Source organism: Opisthocomus hoazin, chromosome 8 (genome assembly GCF_030867145.1).
Source record: "Opisthocomus hoazin isolate bOpiHoa1 chromosome 8, bOpiHoa1.hap1, whole genome shotgun sequence".
Classification (NCBI taxonomy): domain Eukaryota; kingdom Metazoa; phylum Chordata; class Aves; order Opisthocomiformes; family Opisthocomidae; genus Opisthocomus; species Opisthocomus hoazin.
Window position 1 is genome coordinate 16,152,812 of NC_134421.1, and position 18,268 is coordinate 16,171,079.

Genomic DNA, 18,268 nt, shown 5'->3' on the forward strand with positions numbered 1-18,268 from the left:
GGGATTTCCCAGCTGCGGCTTGGAGCGAGGACAGACCCCTCGGAGCCGACTGCGTACCTCGTCCTGCAGCAGTTACGGGTGGCTCAGCATGGCCCGAGCAGTGGCCACAGCAACCACCCCTCCGGCCCGCCAGCTTTTTGCTGTAGCAGGGAGAGCAGAAGGCCTGTGGGGGTTCGCGCAGTGCCTACGCCGCTGGGGTACCACGACAGCCCTGGAGCCTGCCTACGAGTTCCCAAAGCAGGCCCGGCCACCCCAGCTGCTGCTGGATGGGGGTGACTACACGAGCCCCCAGGTTTCTAGCGTCCTTCCTTCAAAATCTGTCGCCTGGGGAGCAAAACGCTGGGAAGGGAAGGGCTGAGAGCAGGGAGGGCAAGTGGCACGGGACAGGCAGGAGGTGACTGCCAGTTTCCTGGCCGTCGTAGGGGCCACGTGTGCTGCGTTTCAGTCCGCGCTTCTCAGAGAACACCGAGCTGCTTGGACCGTGTGGTTTCCCCTTTGGGTGCTCCCTACCGTGGCAGGGCCGGGGGCACGTCCTTGTTCTCAGGCATCCTGTCGGGAGAGCTGTGCAAGGCAAGCCGGCTGCGCTGCACGGGTCAGAGGGGCAGCACAGCAACCGATTATTAAAAAAGGAGAAGTACTATCCAGATTAACCTTTAATCCAGCTGGCACATGCATACGAAAGGACAAGCCGCTTCGAGCTTCCAGTGCCAGCCAGCCTCTGCAGCATTGGCAGGGGTAGGAAGAAACAACCTCCGGAGCGGGCTTTCCCGTAACTCTGCACTGCAGTTTCTTACAGCTTCACCTGACTCACTAGCTGCTGCCAGAAAATACGTGGCTGGCTGGAGTCCTGCTCCGATGCCATCACTCGGATCCAGCCTCCCTGACTGGGGACAAACGGGCTGACTGCGCTTCAGCAACGCAGGCGAGACCTAACCACGCTGCCTTGAGCCACGACCGACTCAGGAAACACACCCCCACCCCCCTCCGCTTTCGCTCCGCGTGCTTTTGTGATTGACGTCACAGCCGCGTTGGGCTGCAGGGCTCACCCCCACGTTACATCTAGAGACAGCTCAGACCGCCCCGTGCGCTTGCTGAGGTGCCTCCATTAACGGCTAGCCTCCCCCCACAGAGGACGGAGAGGCACCAAGGTTTAGACCAACGCGGGCTACATGACTCTGTGGGATTCTCCCCACAGGGTGTCGGCAGCCCTGGGATTCAGGCTCCTCAGCTAACTCCTCCGGAGTCACTGGCGGTGAATCGTAGCCAGGCTCCACTCAGGAACTGCTGGACTCCTGGGGAGCTCCCTGAAAGCCCCGCAGGCCAACCCACCGCAGGCTTTGGCTTGGAGGAGAGCAGGCTTCCCTGCTGGCAACCAGTGCAGAGCGTGTTCGGCAGCCCAGTCCTCGCCTCAGATTTTCTCTGTCCCCACGAGAGACGCAGGACACTGGGCACACCAGCACTCTCCCATGGCTGGTGCCAGAAGAGCTGTCCTGGCACGGCAGCTCTGTGCAGGGACGTCAAGAGCTCCCTAAACCCACAGCAGCAGTCACCCTGCCATCGGCATTCTCCTCTTCAAATTCTAATCCTTCAAAGACCAACCATCCCAGGTCACCTCTGTACAGCTCTAACTTACCCCATGGGCCAGAAAATAATAAAAAACTAACCTCCTCCAATCAAAGTAACGACTAATGTCAGAAACAGCCTTTTGCAGGCTTCAATCTTCATCGATCCTTCTTCACTGATCTGTCTCATGCACGCACACACATTTTCCATTCATTTTCCAGCCACGCCACACGTTTATACCAACTAAAGTGACTGGTGGAAAATAATTCATATGCAGAATTAAAGCAAGGGGAGGTAAATGACCACACCAACAGATCGTTACGTAAATGTCAGTTCTCGTATTTAATATTTTAATAATTTTGTTTGCAACATTTACCACATAAATCATCTAAATAAATAGATGCTGTACAGTCTCTTATCCATATCAGTACAAAAATAAAACCACACTTTGTGTCAAATTATACTCGAACCTGCCCTCCCTTCGCTATTACAATCTCCTATTACAGCACATACTCGCTCAGAAAAGGCATTATACTCCGACTGGTTTGTTTGGAATTGGTTTACTCCCTATTTCCCCCCCCTCCCCAAATACATTCAATTAGTCTGTACAAAAGCTAGAAGCTCATTCTGTGCAAAAGGAAGCTTTCTGTGTGCAAAGACTCAGATACTCTAGCGTGCTGACAGGAACAACAGCAACAACTGAAGAGACAAGAAAAATAATTGAGGACCCTCCCCTCTAACTGACCACATCCCCCATCTTCCCCCCACCAACAGAAAGGAAGCATACCAAATTAGATGAGTCAGTGTGCAAGAGTCCAAATGATGCACGTACGCCAAGGGAAAATGTTGGTGCTGAAAACTCAGCGAGAGAACGGGGTTCCCCCAGCTGCAGAGCTGGCCAGGTGAGGAAAAAAAGATTCTCTCATCTTAGCCTGCTCAAAAGGTTCTTGAGGTACGCGGAACAAAAGCTTCATCTAAATGATTTTAGTTGTTTTGTTGCCGTTTTGTTGGAGATGAAGTGAGGAAACCGCCTCTGGAAAAATCCAGCAGCTACTGAAGACAGCTCCCGGTTCACCCTCCCCTCCTCTCCCCGCTCCCTGCAGAAGGACCGATCTCCGTCTCCCCACTCCTCAACTAAGCTAATAAGGTGCAATTTTTCAGACAGGAAACTCCGTAGAGATGTCTCCAGAGCTGGAAGAAGTGGCCATAGTTCCAGACTAGGACCACTCAAACTGAAACTCAACTTCATTTTTCCCTTTCCTCCCCTGGGGAGCCCTCCTTTACTTGGCACGGATGGGGCACGCTCCCCCTGCAGCCGTGGCAGGGAGGCAAAGAGCCGGGTGGCAGCTCTGGGAAAATGATAAGGAGCAGCCAGTGGCCCGAAACAGAGACAACTCTTGCTTTTCAAATGCCACTTTTAGGCAGACGACAAGGAGTACTTAGCACTCCTAGTGCTTTGCATTTCCAAAGTGCTTCAAAACATACTTCAGATTTAAAAGCAAAAAAAAAAAAGAAGAAAAAGCCGCTCAACATTTTGACAGATTTACAAAAAGCTTCTTTGTGCTGACACTACATTTTCTGGTTAAAAAATAATAATAATAATAAAAAAGCTTTCCATCTCCTCCTCCTCCAAAATCCCCCTCCCGGTCAAAACCCTGCTACTCCAGAAACGAGATCAGCTGCGACAGATTCCAAAGAACTCTATGAGCTCTCCCCTTCAGCATCTGACTGGCACTCTCAGACGTCATCTGCGCTGCATTTCAGACAAGAACCCCTAGCATCTTTGCAGAGCAACCCACAGGAGATGGACACAACCTCAGCAGCAAAGCTTCTACCCATCCCAGCTTGCTAGCCATCCATCTCCCCCCTGTCAGCCACTTCCAGCTCCCACTGAGCTCTGCTCCTCTCTACAACTCCCAGTTCACCAGGGATCATCTCCCACCTGATCCCTGCTAAGCCACTGTACTTTAAGAAATTGAGGGTGCACGGGAAAGAGAGCTGGAAAAGAAAAAGGGGTCATCACTCCAGAAAGTGCTTGTTACAGGAAAGGATTCAAAGGATCTGAATTCAATTTTAAGTAATTGCTTCTCTCTCCCTCCAGTTGTCCTGAGGCCGTTTTGTAGGCCTTCCCATCTTAACCAGCTGCTTGGGTGGAATCCAGGTGGTTTGACACCCGGAAGGTTCATGCTTTCTCTGTGAGGACAGTAAGGTCGGCAGGCAGACGACAACATGGTCTCTTGATCATACACTGTTGTCTCAAAACAAGTTTACCATGCCCTGAGGCACAGCGGTTTTGAAGACAAGCACGGCAAAAGCGCCGTATTCCCTTTACCTGTATCTGCCAGCACTGTATTCCCGTGTAGAATTACCTTAGGCCAGCTGTTAACACACACCCACCTCCCTTGCTTTCCCAAATGGTAACAGACAGATTACATAAACACAGCACTGACCATCTCCATCCCACAGGGCCCGCTCAGAACTCGGAGGGGCATCCACCTGCCGACGCAAGAGATCAGTTTCACTGCAAGCTCTTTGCACTCCTAACATGCCTTCTCTCTCAGTGGCCAGCTCACCCAAAGGCCTGTCCTCAACACCTTAGCAAGAGCAACTCCGAGCAACTCCTTCCCTCCCTTCCCTGACAACCAGCTGGCCCTGCTATTTTCCTAGAAAGGCCCGCTGACTGCCCTCTTCTTCCTAGGCTGCAGGTAAGCAAGGGAGGAAGAGAAGACAGGTAGATACCACTTAGCCTTAGAAAAGCAGGTTTTTGCACTTTCCCTCCTTCATAAAGCGTAGACTTAAAGCCTGAGAGGAGAGGAAGGGGTGGAGAGGTGGTGGTAGATTTAGCTTTGCTCAAATACATGGATGTGGCTGACAGCCCTTGCTGCTGTCTTCCGCACCCCAGCCTCTGTTGTGGCTACCACCAAGGGTCTTGCTTGAGCTACCCTGCCTGTTTTTTGGCCTCCCTTCTCCGTTCCAGTGAACCATCAAATAGCACTAGCTGGCGTACAGCAGGAAACTGTACTGGGGCTGAGGGCCCCCTGTGAGGTGAACAAACAATTTTATACATTCAGTCACAAAACACCAGAAGAACAATTCTGGACAGTTTCACAATACCAACAACAACAACAAAAAAGCCATTAATTTCTCAGTAAGCTTATTTCTGTCCGAGGCTCCAGCATAAGCAAGGGTCAATTCACTAACAAATCTGGGCTTATTTTGGCAAATGGAACTGCTTTTGGGTGTTCTCACAATAACATCCTGGCTTTGCTTGGAAAAAAAAAAACAACCACCCTCACCTTGGTCTGACTTCACAAGCAGAAGGGCCCCCAAGCAAAGGCAAGACAATAAGGAGCATGCACGAGCTATGAGGCTACTTAATGCCACTATTTAAGTGTTAAAAATTGCTGTTCCAAGGCACCACTTACGTATCAGAGCAATACCGTCTAGTTTATAACTATCCAGGACAGAGGCAGTCCTTTCCTTCTTTTTTCATTTTTTTTTAACCGCAGTGTTGACAATAAAGGTTTTCCAATCTTGTGAAGCCCCTCAGTTCTGTCATATCGTATACAGCGAGTTCGCAGTGCTAAGATCTAAGAAATAAAAACTTCTGTCCCCTAAATGTGGCTGCCACATTCTCACAAGGAAACAGTTCCAAGAATGACTATTAGAGCATTCTTCTCCAAGAAGTTTCTTTCTTGTGTACAATTCAGTAATTTCCACTGGCTGAAGTTTGTTTTTCTTGTTTACAGCCATGGAGCCAAACGAGGTATGGGAGAGTTAGCCCATTTCTATTCTCGGCCTGTGCTTCAAATAGAATTATTAAACTCTGCTTCAGCTGGATGCTATTCCGGCTCTTCTAATCAAACAGAATGCTTAACGAAGCTCCAAGCACAGCATCTGATTTTCGTGATATGTTAGCCCAAGAGGTCCCAATTCAATTTTCAGGTTTTGGATTGAACTGGCGGATGGACAGTACTGGCAAGAAGAGACAAGTAAACCCAGATAGCCTCTCTTGCCCTCCCAAGAAAAACACCCACAGATCTCTACAACTGCAGAATTGGAATAAAGCTAATTTTAAAGTCCCTGAAGGCCAGCTCTACCAAGGTATCTACAATGACATGTCACCAGACAATATGGAACAGAGCCACATTTTTCAAAGACCACAAGAAATATCTTCTCAAAAAGATCTTTAAGATAAGCAAGAATTCATGAATGTCAAAAAATAAAAAAAGTCCACCCCGACACAGTAACTGCCTAGTTTCCTACCACAAACTCCTCCTCACACACACAAACCAAACCTACGCACATGGAACTTGTTGCGTCTTAACCTGATAAGGGTTAACTCCTCATTGACCTCTGCACAAAGCAGCACGGTAGCCAGGTACTTTGTTAGACACTTCGTGTAGCAAGATGATTAGTCACCAGCAGAACACAAGCTAGTCTGATCCAAAAAATGATTAAGATATGAAGCTGTGGGTGGATCCGCTTTGAAAGACCACCACAAGTCTTTGAAAACTCCACTGCAAGAGGAAGAAAAGATGTTTGAAGAGAAATGCCAAAACAAAACATCGAGAAGTCTCCACTGATGAGTGAAGACAAAAGCAGAGGATGGAAATCCAGCTTTTTAGGACAAGATCTTTCCTGCCACAGGATTGGTATTGCTTCTGATGTCAGCAAAAGCCAGGAATCTTAGTAAATAGGAAGGTTTTTTTGGTGTATTTGTACGCTGCGATGAAGACAGTACAAAGGCAGCAGTATCTGCAATCAGATCCTATAAATGCCATGAAGATTTAGCAGGATGAGCTGGAGTTCAACACTTTTTAAAAGAGAGACTAAAATATTATGCTTCTGCAACCATAACTACCTGGCCTGCCACAACCCTCTAGCGTGGACTCAGCCATGTGCTGTGTCCACTCTTCACAACAAGAGAGAGATGCAGGTACTCAGCACATTTGGCAGGTGTCAGGAAGATGGGGTGTGGGGGTGTGTGTGGGGGTGACGATGACAACACTGTCTGACCCTACATCCTGCAAAAGAGGGTGCAACTCCAGATACAGAAGCCTCGCTCTGGACACCCACGTTCAACAAACATCCTGAGTCTGTATGCTTACCTCATCAGTCTGCCCTTGCTAGCTACTGCAAGCTTCTTTCCCACTCACTCTTCCTCCCACGACATAATTCCACCCCCAGCTTCACTTCTCACCCTCTCAGATTTCTCCATAATAAAAATCCCATGTCACTTCTTCGCGAGACAAAAGGTTAGTCCAGAAATTCAAGGACTTCCCAGTGGTCCTGAAACTGCTGTGACACAGCGGCAGACAGGCCTGCTCAAACAGCTCTGAGATGGAAGGGGAAATCCTAAGCCTACACTGAGCTGCCGTGCCCTATCTGAGGTGAAACCTGCTTTTAATAAAAGCCATAGGGGCAGTCCAAGCACTTTTCAAAAAGTAGATGTTTGGAGGACCAGAAGCCCCAGAGCTCCCAAGTTCTGCAGGCCAGCAGCCAAGCCCTTCAAAGGAACATATTGAGGATTTCCACAGGTGTCTTTACATCAGAGCTCAGAAGGCTCGTAGCTTCATTTAGAATAAATGCAGCATATAGGAGATGCTTCAGGTGGGGTGGGGAGAGGAAACAAAGGATTTAAGGATAGTAATCATGACAGTAGCCCATGTTACCCTGCAGCACTCCGTCCTGCAGTTCCCACCTTAGACTCTAGCTTACTTTTCTTGCTTTCCATAGGAAAAGATCTATATTTAAAGTTTTAAGTTATTTAAATAAAATTTGCTTTTAAAAAATGGAAGAGAACATGCATGTGCAAGAACAGATGCTATGCTAAACTACCAACTCAAAATAAAGCAATTCTTCAAAAACCTCAAAGTGTCACAGGCAGTCCAGCACAAGGCATTTTTAAGTGCAAGATCAGACAGTGTCTACTGAAATGCAGACCACTTTCCTTGGCAAAGATTTTTAAGCCTTCCAAGGGGAAGTTCCCATCAGTAAAGCAGTTCAGGATCACAGATACTGTGAGGAGACTGGAGTCACAGAAGAATATTACTCAGACAGTATGATCCAAGAATTCTCATTGCTGAGAATTAAGAATTTTTTTTCCCCTCCTCAAATTTAGTATGTCTTCCCCACATGTTGTTTACCTTGGATCTCTCCGTGGTATCCAAGGACAGAATTTGCTGCTAATCAAGGTCCATTTCCAGCTCAGTTCTGTCCAATTCCTGTGTCCTGGGCCTGTGCCAGTATCTTGGATATCTTTGCAGTGCTAGGCAATGCTTCGCTTGTCCTATTAGCCCCTCCTCCCAGGGGAGAGGAGTCAGTTTTCAACCAACTTAGTACCACAGATTCAGGGCAGCATTTGTTATTAATACTGAATTTGGCAAAGGGTAAGAACACCCCTTTTTCTACAGCGCATTCCTCGCACAGCACAGACAAGCCTGTAAATCCTGTTTAACATATACAGAATGGTATGTCTCGACTGTGCTGGGTTTCTGAGCTTTTAATGAGGGCAAATTGAATTTACGTCGCCAATCTAGATTTCAGAGATGCATTTCAGTCTCTCCACATGATCAGCAATCAAAGGGAGAAACCTCTGCTGTCTATACGGACCCGTGTTGCAAAGACTGACTTACCACAGACAGGCAAATAGCGTTCTGAAGTCCTGACAGCAGGCCACAGGGAAAAGAGCGCTGGATAGAAAGTCTTAACAGGCTGGAATTATCTACACGGGTAGGATCCATCACCTCTGACTGCTGCAGGAAGAGAGGGAGGAGGAAGGTGGGAAGAGCAATGCACAGAGAAGTATCTTTATCCAAGAGATATCAATTGCAGAACAAGGCGGCAGGCTAGAGATCCAGCTCTCTTTCCACCTCCACATGCCCTCTCCCCACAAATGCAGCTGCTGCCACTTAATAGGATAAAAGGCGAATTGTTCAGCTTGCTGCTTTCACATCTAGGAGGGGAGTCTTTGCCAGGGAAAGGGCTGTCAGTTTTTCAGATGGACAAAGCAATGACAAACATACACCCCCTACACTGCCTTTTTTTGCGTATCTGAAAGGGAGAAAAGGAGTAGAGAAAAAAAAAGAAAGAAGGTCTCTGTAAACATTTTAAGAGGAGACATTTTGGATGTTGTTTTTTTTTAAGGGATTAAATAATCCTTTCCTAGCCCCACCCTAAAAGCACTGGTTTTGGGGAGCACTGAAAACGGAGATTCAGAACTGCACACTCCGGTCTCGGAAGAAGCCCTCAGCCACTTGTGCTTCTCTGAAAGTGACGGTAATGGAGTTTGCCGTGATGTCCGTCACTGTCACTTCACTGGGGGGCACAGTGGGAATCCAAGGGAGACTGCCATCCGCATCTGCTGCAGGAGGAGAGGCAGATAAGAGCATGTTAGTGAGAGAGAGGGAGGGGGTGAGGGAGAAGCAAGGAGGAAGAAAAGAGGGAAGGGAAGGACAGAAAAGGGGCCTCCTTTCTGACAAACAATGGGCAAAATCAGACTGTACTGAGTCTGCATATACAAGGCAAGAAAGAGCCCTCCCCTCAGAGGCTAAAGGAAAATGGAGGATCACTGCAGGATATAACGGGAAAAGGAAAGACTAGCAAAGGCATCCAGATACACGCCAGCATCGGAGCAAACTACACAGAGGTCAAAAGACCCCGTAACACTGCCCAGCTCATCTAACCATCCACAACCCCCCGATATCTCTCCTCTCATCCTCTAGTTTGGTTCTGTGTCAGCAAAACCAGGTGTGAGCTCACCGGCTTGTAAATGCCCTACCCTGCTGAAAAGTCAAAAATCACACATTCTTGCACATGCTCTCCAGACACTCCTGCGGGAGTCAAAGGGATCCAAAATGGAGGGTGTTCCTTGTACTGCACCTGCAACGCAGCCTGGGTGCGATTCTCTCAAAAATCCATCAATACTACTTAATGGAGAGGCTGCTCTCCCTTTTTTATATCCTTCCTTTGCTCCCTGATAGCCCCATACAAGAAACCCAAGCATCCCTGCACTTTCTCACCATAGAATAACTATTAATCAGTCCCTCTGCCACCCAAAGCCTCCCAACCCCCAGAGACAGCCACAAAAATACACTGAGAGGAAGGAAAACATACCCTCTCCCTGTCACTACACCTGTATCATATACCTTGTCGTCTCAACCTGGGCAAGGAACAACGGCCCTTTAAGAGCGTATTTCCTCTGTCTCAAATACCTGGGGTGCCTACCTTCACATCAGGAAGAGTCCAAAACCCTCTAACAATAACTGGAATACCACAAACGCTGTGTGTCAAGGGGAGAACAAAAACAGGTTCACATTTCTGTAGTGCCCTTCACTTCTGATCCCCAAATGCTGTAAAGCCCAGTGCTTCTTGGCGGAAACAGTCCCACACATTTGCCCCTTGCAAGGATGTGACAGTGGGTTCCTCTGTGCTACTCCCCCCATTGCTGCCTCCCTGGATTTTGGGCACTGCTTGAGTCCCTCTCAGAAAGGAGGGGATAGCATTGATTCCCAGAACACAGCCTTCTCCCCAAAATCCTGCCTAATCCAGCCTGGCTAACAGCTGCTCCTAGCAAGGAGTAATTGGATTCCCTTAGCTACTACAAGCAGCACCAGCCCCGGTTTTCCACTGCTCAGGAAAGCTATGCCTTCAGAAGCTCTAATAATGCAGGGATAGAGTTTCCCTGGTAACTCAGAGCAACACGCACATCCCACAGCCCTCCTGCACAAGATGCTGGTATCCCTCCCCCAAACGCCAAATGTGCTTGGACATCTCCCATGCCTACACTCCTGCTGCCTACTCAGTGGGTCAAGGCAGGAGTTACCATGCTCACGTCATCTCTCTCTTCCCCCCTCTCACACAGCTCTATAGCAAGAGACTTTAGAGAGAAGGCGGGGTGTGGGGAGGAAAGGGAAGGAGGGGGCAGAGGAACGCACTGTGGGTTCCTAGTGGTGTTCCTGCATGCTCCTCAGAGCAGCACTATGAGAGGAGTGCTGGTGTCCAAGCTTGTCCACTGCCAGCCATGCTCCTTTTAGCGGAGCAGCAGGCTGAACACATGCGGGTATGCGGACAGAGGCAGAGTCCGTCGCTGTCACACCTGCATGTCACCTCTGCTGGGAGGAAACTCTAAGAGGGGAGTAACTTGCAGTCTCTTCTGCCTGTTTGCTAACACTGTAAGGGGCATCACTGATATAAGACTATAGAGATGCAAATGAAGCTGCGCTCTTCACCCAAACAAGAAAAGAACTTGCAGACAAGAGGGCCACAATGTAAGCCAGCGAGCGCTGCTCTGAGGACCTGACCTAAACCACAACCCCAGGGTGAGGCAAGCAAGGAGGAAGCATGCAGAGCATCCTTTGCATGCCCCAGAACTTCACAGCCAAGGGGTGTCTGGCCTTACCTTCTTTGCTGGTGTGCTGCATGGCCTCCCAGTCCTCGGGGCCCTGCCTGGCCTCTAGGCCCACTGAATCATTCAGGAAGAACTCATGCCTACAATTTCGGCTCTCCAGGCTCGCCATGCGGGGGAACTTCTTCCTTGACAGTCGCAGGTACTTCTGGTTTTTGCGTTGCTTCCGGAGAGAGAAAGGCAGGACTGCTCCCCCCGTCTTCTCGGAGAACTCTGCCTGCCCTGGCTTGGCCCCTGGCAGGCTACTGTCTCCTCCTCCAAACCTTCGCGCAAGAGAGAAACAGAGCTTCTCCTTTCCCTTGTGGGCACTCCTCAAGTCCATGCCATACAGCCGCTGCCAAGATATCAACGCAGCAAGGGTCAGAGCAGCCCTCCGGGTAATACAGTCAGGGCTCTTTCCTGGGAGCCAGGAAACTATTCTTTGTTTAGTCCCTGAACACCTACATGAGCTAGGATAAGTTGTGCTGCTTCCACAACACTGTTTCTCTCACCTCGTCAACTGCCATCTAAGCTCTTCCTAATACATGCTTCCTAGGATTGGCTGCTTTGCTTGGCAGCAGTCAAAGCATGCTGGAACTCTGCTTCCAACCAGCAGCTACCCTTAACATGATGGAAAGTCCAAGCCCAACACGAAACTAAAAGAGCACGCAAATCAGGTCACCTGCAACCACCTAAGCCCAAAGTTTACAAAATCCTAGTTCAGAGAGCAAGAGCTGTGGTTGGTTTTGTTTATTTGTTTTGTTTTGCCTTTCTAAAGACAAGTTAGCTGGCTCTTCAGCTAACAGTTTAAAACTATCTGCCTACTCACTGATGTCATGATGTTGTGTCAGCTTGTTACCTCCAATTTTGTCCATGCAACAGCAAATGGACAGTTTCCACCAACCCACAAGCAGAGGAGCAGCACAACAGCTAACGAGTTAAGAAATACACAGAAGAGCAAGAGGCTACCTGCAGTAGGAGGCGCTTTGGTTTGGGGCCTCTTTTCCTGTACCCCGATGCACGGTCTCTCTCTTCCCTGTGAAAGAGGAACACAAATCAAACCGAGTACTATATACCACAGCACAAAACCGAGTCGTGAAGTCTACCTTTCCAGCACAGCTCCCTCATTTCCTTCATTAAAATCCAATAGTGACCACTGTGGGCTTGGAAAACATCCCAGGATTGCTTCTTGCAGGAGTGAAAGCCTTGCAATAAGGGAGTTTCTCCAACTCAGCTGATCAAGGATGGGTTAGAGAAATTTATCACCTCGCATCACTCCAGTCCAGCCCTGGACCTGATTAAAACCTGAGACTGATTGCTCTTTGGCTCAGTGCTGCTTGTTCTTGGCCTCATTTCCTGAACAGTGACAATCAAAGCTTCTTTAACCCTGTCTTGTCCGCCTCAGCCAACACCAGGGTACAGAGATCAAGCAGGATTCGTTGCTATACATCTCATCTTTGACTGAAACAGGTACAAGTGTACTTTATGCACACTGTGAAATAAAGACACTATTTCATTTTCTTGCGCCCAGGGAGAGAAAGAACATGCACCCTTACTTTTCTTCATAAGCCACTACCAGGCGAGGGTCCAAGATGTGATCCTCTGGCTCCCATGTGCTGTATCTGAAGAAAAACATAAGGAATAGAAAGCAAACAATACTTTAATGAAACATTCTCTCTGCAGGCCTGCTACCAGTGTGCTGTGGCCCTGAATACTGTCTGCACAAGGGTCAGTGGGGCCTGCCGCAACACTGCAAGAGCTCTGAGGAATCCCAGCCATTCTCTCCCCAACTTTCCGCAAACACCACCTCCCCCTCCCAAAACAGGCAGGGCCAAGCATCAGCAGCTCTTTCTAGGAGCACAGGGCAGGATTTCCTCCCCAGGGCCCCCTCCACGCTGTTTGCAAAGCCTGTGCAGACACTCACAAACCGATTTTAACTCAATGCCTAAACAGGTCTCATCTGCAGCACTCCCTCAAATCCAAACAACCCCACGGAACGATGAGATGTGATCCCATACAGCTTTCTGAAAAATAGGTCTCTCTTAATTTAGAGTGCTCAAAGAGTAAGTATGCTTTCTCACCTGCATTATTAATTACCTCTAATCACTGGAGCCAAAACCATTAATTTAAGAAGAGCTTAATTTTTCTCCACTGATGCCATTCAACTAAGCATGCTTAGACCCGGGCCCTGAGGCAAGTTGATGGCGACTTTCCAGCTACTTCTTCTCTAGCTCGACTCCCCCTGCAGGTTATTTCCATCTGGCAGAGGTCATCAGTATTTCTGCACCAGCGCATGAGGAACGCATCTGCATTACGGTCAGGGCTACCAAAACTACACGAAAGAAGCTTGGTGCTCTGAAAGCAGCCTGTGACCAGTGTCACTTACTGCCCCATCTCCCTCCTCCACTGCCAGACAGCCACGACAGGAGTCAGATGCTCGGGGAAGGACTGAACCCACCCAGCAGGCAACACCAAAACCAGTTCCCAAACGGCACAGCTCCACTTAATACCAGCAAGCAGCAGCCAAAAACTCCCATTGTGGAACATAAAAGGATCGCAAGGCGGCCTCTGTGGGATGTTTGCTGCTCAGGGGTCGCGTTTGCCCAGAAAACGCGTGTGGCACGTCTACCATACAAACTCAAAGGCAGGAAAGCAAGTCTGAAACCCTGATGCCTCAGCACATTATGTTTCCTGGAAAGTGAGGTCCAGGGCCTGGAGGCAGACCTCTCCCAGCCCCTGGGGAGGAGGGCCAGAGAGAAGCCACATGTAGGTGGGCAAAGGTGCATTTGTATCAGTGCCTTTAAACAGAGGGAAAGCATTTTAGGATGTTTACATTTCTGGATGAAGCACAGGCTGCACGTGAGGGCACATGATACATGCATATATATACACGGGGGAGGTGGTTTGGGAATGCTTTTGCCTTTCATCTCTCCATCAGACGGAAGAAAAGTACTGAAATATAGGAGCATGCCTGGAGAATGGTTCTCAAAATGAAAGTACAATTCTTTTACAAAAGGGAGAAACAAAAACGTGAAATTCAGATATCCCAAGGTGCACCGTACATCAGGGAGTTAAGAACAGACATGTCTTCATAACCAGCTGATCCCTCCCTCCCTGCTTTGCTGAAGCCTCCTGCAGCAACCTGACTGTGAGCTGTCAAAGCCAAGATGCTGTTTTAACAGAGGAAGGTTTCCTCCCAGCTGGAGGGATTCTGGCACTCATTCTACAATTTTAAGAAACGTAATAACACAAGCAGGGGGAAAAGACATTGGATTTCTTTTCACGGGCAGGAGAAGAAAGGAGATTTGCTTTGAAAAAAAACTGGTGGGTGTTGCCATTTTTCTGCAGCTCAGTTTCTGGCTTTGCTGCAGTGGCAAAACACTGCATATAAAAAAAAAAACATGGTTCAGTTTGACACACACGCACATAGAGCTATATATACGGGTACACACAGCCCAGCCTGCAGCAGAACTGCAGAGAGCAGGCACTCTGGAAAACATAGATCATATGATCTTCCTTCCCCCTCCTTCTACTCCTCCTCTTCCCCCTCCCCTCTTAACTCCAACACAAGTTGTAAACAAGCCTGTAGCTAGAATCAGACTGTAACTCTTCCATTCCCCGACTCCCGCAGCACAATCCAGAAATCTGAAGTGCAGGACATTAACAACAATTTTTTTATTAAAAAGGAAAAAAATAAAGGTGAAATATCAATTGCATGGGAAAGCACTAAACTACTGATCTATCCTTATTCCCTTCCATGAGGCCTCCAATGGGAATGGATAACTGGTACAGAGATTACAAAGAGCAGTGTGACAAGGCTGGGGAGGGGAATGAAGAGAAATACGACATGGCATGAGGAAAGAAGAATATGCCGGAAGCAAACAGCTTGTAGTGCTGCATGCCGTCACAGGCATATGTATGTTTAGAAACAAAGAACAGAAACTGCTAGCAGGATGGAAACGACTTCAATGCTCAAAGCATCTTGGTTTTAAGCAACTCAAACTACCGAGTGAGCAGTTAAAATGGAGGGGGGGGACGGGGATGGAAAAAAAAAAAATCCGTGCTCTTCAGGTTTGGAGTTTGGAGGAAGATGGAAGGTGTTTGGACATATCACAGCATCAAAAGAAGGGAACCCTGACATCCCGTTGCTCCCTGGGCAGAAGGCTGTGCTTTTAATTCCTAAAAGAGAGTTTTTGCCTTCCCCAGAGTTCCAAGGTGCAGGGCAAGGAAAGGCAGCAGTAAGAATAAGGGCTGCTCTGTCCAAGGAAACATTACGCCATGCTTCAGCCCACCTTCTTGGCAAGTAACTTTACAAGAGAAGGACCTCAGGGCACTTGTTGAAAGGCGAATAGGATAAACATCAGTATTCTGGCCAAAAGGGGATGGTGCCTCACAGATCACAAATACATTTCCCAATCTCCACCAGCAATTATAATAGGCTTGGCTACTTAGCAGGCTGAAGCAGTCCAAGAACTGACCCACACTGTATGGCCACGGGTGCTCAACAAGTGCACAAGTTACACTTCGACAGCAGAACTTATAGTCAAGTCACCCTCTCCTAGCACCACCAGAGAGGGGAAGCTGCTTATCTTCACGCACGCCATGCAAGCACAAGGATTACACACAAGGATTAGGCATGCAGGAACACATTTCAACTTCTTGGATACCAGGTACAATCTGTCAGGACCATCCTACTGGGCCCTGCTTTGCACCTACAAGGACGAACGGGTAAAAGCAGCCCTCTTTGCTTAGCAACACGCAGTGCAACTGCATGTGTAACGTAGTTGTGCCCACGCACACTGTGTATGTACACACACACAGTTACAAACCAAGACGCAAAGCCAGGGCCCCACATGGGTTGGCCAGGAGGCTATTCTGCTGGACTGCTAGCTAACATAGTAATATTCTCCAGTTACCTAATCCTTTTAATCTCAAAGCATTTTACAGACTGTTCAGGCACAGAGCAATCACTCTTCGTCAGAGGCAGCTGCATTTTAATAAGAGAAGTATCTGTAAACAGTGCACAGCAATGCTGCAAAAACTTTTTTTCTCTTTTTTCCTTTGTGCAACATAGCAACCAAAGCAACAGCAGAAAAGGCACTCAAAATACGAGAAGGTTTTGGACAGGGAAACAAGGCATGGCAGTAATTGCAAGGGACAAAGATCACCTGCATTTGACTCCAATTTATACATCTGAAACATTGCCCCTTTCCGTTTGTGGATTGCAGAGGGGAAGCAGTAGAACAAGAAGACAAGACCACCAACTTGTTTCCTATTTTGAAAGACTACATGTAGCTCTATAAATAAAGTGAGGTCCTCCTGCTGCTAACTCAGAAAAGCAGGAGCCATTCCAGCTTCAGAAGAATCAGGGTTCCCTGCTGAACTCCTAATGAACTTGAGAACATTTGTATCTAGAAAGCAACTCAATGGAATATTTCAGTGGTGGCAAAAACCAGTCAGAATAGATTGGCACACAGTTTGTATCCCTCAGCTGCCAGTCCGGAAATAGATTTGGTTTTGGTTTGTGGCTCTTTGTTTCTGTTTGTCGTGGTTGGGATGAGGCACAGAAGGTTACCCATTAAGAATGTGATGCTCAGTTGCAGAGATACAGTGTAAGCTTATACCGAATATTAACGAGGAAAAAGTAAAAGTCAAGTAACACACAACTTACTTTGGGGGCCATCCTTTCCACTTTACCAGGTATTCTACTTTACCCTAAGGGTGGAAAAAGGAAGAAGAAAATAGGTGAACTTGGCAGCCAAATATGGGCTACACAAAGAGATGCAACCAATCAACAGGACTAAACTCTGCAACGGAGAAGTTCATTTCCTATTGCTTTATTTTCAAAACAAAGCCACTTCCTCATTCAACTGCACTTGCTATACCCTTTTCCCCAGAAAATGGGCACACAGGGGTGTTTAAACGTGCTTGAACTGCCATCAGCTTGGGACTGTGTATTTGCAGAAGCCTGGCAGGCAGAACCCCAAAAGCTGGCTGGAGCGCAGGGCTGCGACCGCTCCTGCCTTTACAGGCAATCCTACAAGAAGCCAGCACGTATAAACGTGAGACGAGGATGTACACCGGGAGCAAGTGTCAGAGGGTTGGGGTTTTTTTTAACAAGAGAGCAGAAATACAACATATCAGAACCTGCGGAGCATCCCTTTGGCACGCTCCCCTCCAGCTGCTACACGCTCTACCTAAACACTGCTCCATCCATCGCGGTCACTCAGCCCTTCAACCCGAGCGAGCACCAGCCCAGTGCAGAGTTACCCATCGATCTGCTCGCTCCAAAGTGACGGGATTTCAAGAGAACGAAAAGCGACAAAAGCGCGGTGATTGGAGACCCCCGTCCAGGGGCTCCCGAGGAGCGCGCGCAGCTGCCAACACCGTTCACCTCCCGCCGAGGGGCTTCCCGGAGCGCGGCGGCGGGGCGATGCGCTGCTTCTCCACAGGCCCAAGCCCCTCCAGCAGCGACCCCCCTTCCCCCCCACCTCACCTCACCTCACCTCACCTCACCTCACCAGCAGCTCCCGCCCGCAGGCCCCAGGCAGGTGCCCGTTACCCGGCGCGGGGGGGAGCAGGCCGGGCGGCCCGCCACGCCCACCGCGCTCGTGCGGGGCGGGGGGTGTGTGGGGTGTCCCAGTGCGCGTCCCCGTCCCCCCCTCCCCCCCCGCCCCTCCGCAGCCCACCTTCCGCACGCGCTTCTTGCGGATGCTCTCCACAGCGAACACCTGCTCGCCGATGGCCGACAGCTCCATGGGCCCGCGGCCGGGGGGGGGCCGGCTGCCGCAGGGCGGAGGGCGGCCGGGGCGGGGGGGAGGCAGGGAGGCAGGGGGTTGCCGGTGGCGGTGGCGAGGCTGGCCCGGCCGGCGGCCGCTGCCCGCTGCTGGCCGTTACCCGCCGCTCCCCCTCACACGCCCCCTCGCGCGCGGCCGCGCCCCCCCTTCCCCTCCCCGCTTTAGAACCTGCGCAACGTTTTCCCCGGCGCGCGCGAGATAGGAGGGAGGGGGGCGGAGCGGCGGCGCGCGCCGCGGGCGGGAACCGCCTGAGGGGCCGCTACCGCCGCCTCCCCCGCCCCGCCCCAGCCCCCGCTCGCCGCCGCCCCGCCGTCGTGAGGGGCCGGGGGGTTTCTGGAGGTGGCACCCACGCAGCCGCTGGGCGCCTTGGAACCGGCGGGACCCGAGGCCGCCTCTCCAGGGTGGCCAGGGCTCGCCTGGGTAAGGGGAGAAGGCAGGAGCACCGCGAGCAGGCGCTCAGCGCCGAGGCGTCCCGGCTCCTCTGCGCACCGATCCGGTACGCAGCCAATGCGCTTCTCCC

General features: G+C 49.8%; 1 protein-coding gene across 2 annotated transcripts; it reads right to left on the reverse strand.

Moving 5' to 3' along the window:
* Positions 1-1,881: 1,881 nt before the first annotated feature.
* CBX7 (chromobox 7) lies at positions 1,882-17,892 on the reverse strand. 2 transcript variants are annotated; one of them, XM_075428147.1, is made up of 6 exons: positions 17,641-17,892; positions 16,623-16,666; positions 12,508-12,573; positions 11,921-11,987; positions 10,967-11,306; positions 1,882-8,926 (listed from the first exon to the last, which is right to left on the reverse strand). In XM_075428147.1, exons 1-6 carry the CDS (start codon positions 17,707-17,709, stop codon positions 8,781-8,783), a joined length of 732 nt encoding a protein of 243 aa, XP_075284262.1. In that variant the 5' UTR covers positions 17,710-17,892; the 3' UTR covers positions 1,882-8,780. The 2 variants fall into 2 exon arrangements, with proteins under 2 accessions (XP_075284262.1, XP_075284261.1); XM_075428146.1 differs by having other exon boundaries at positions 1,882-8,929; positions 17,641-17,887.
* Between the last annotated feature and the right edge of the window lie 376 nt (positions 17,893-18,268).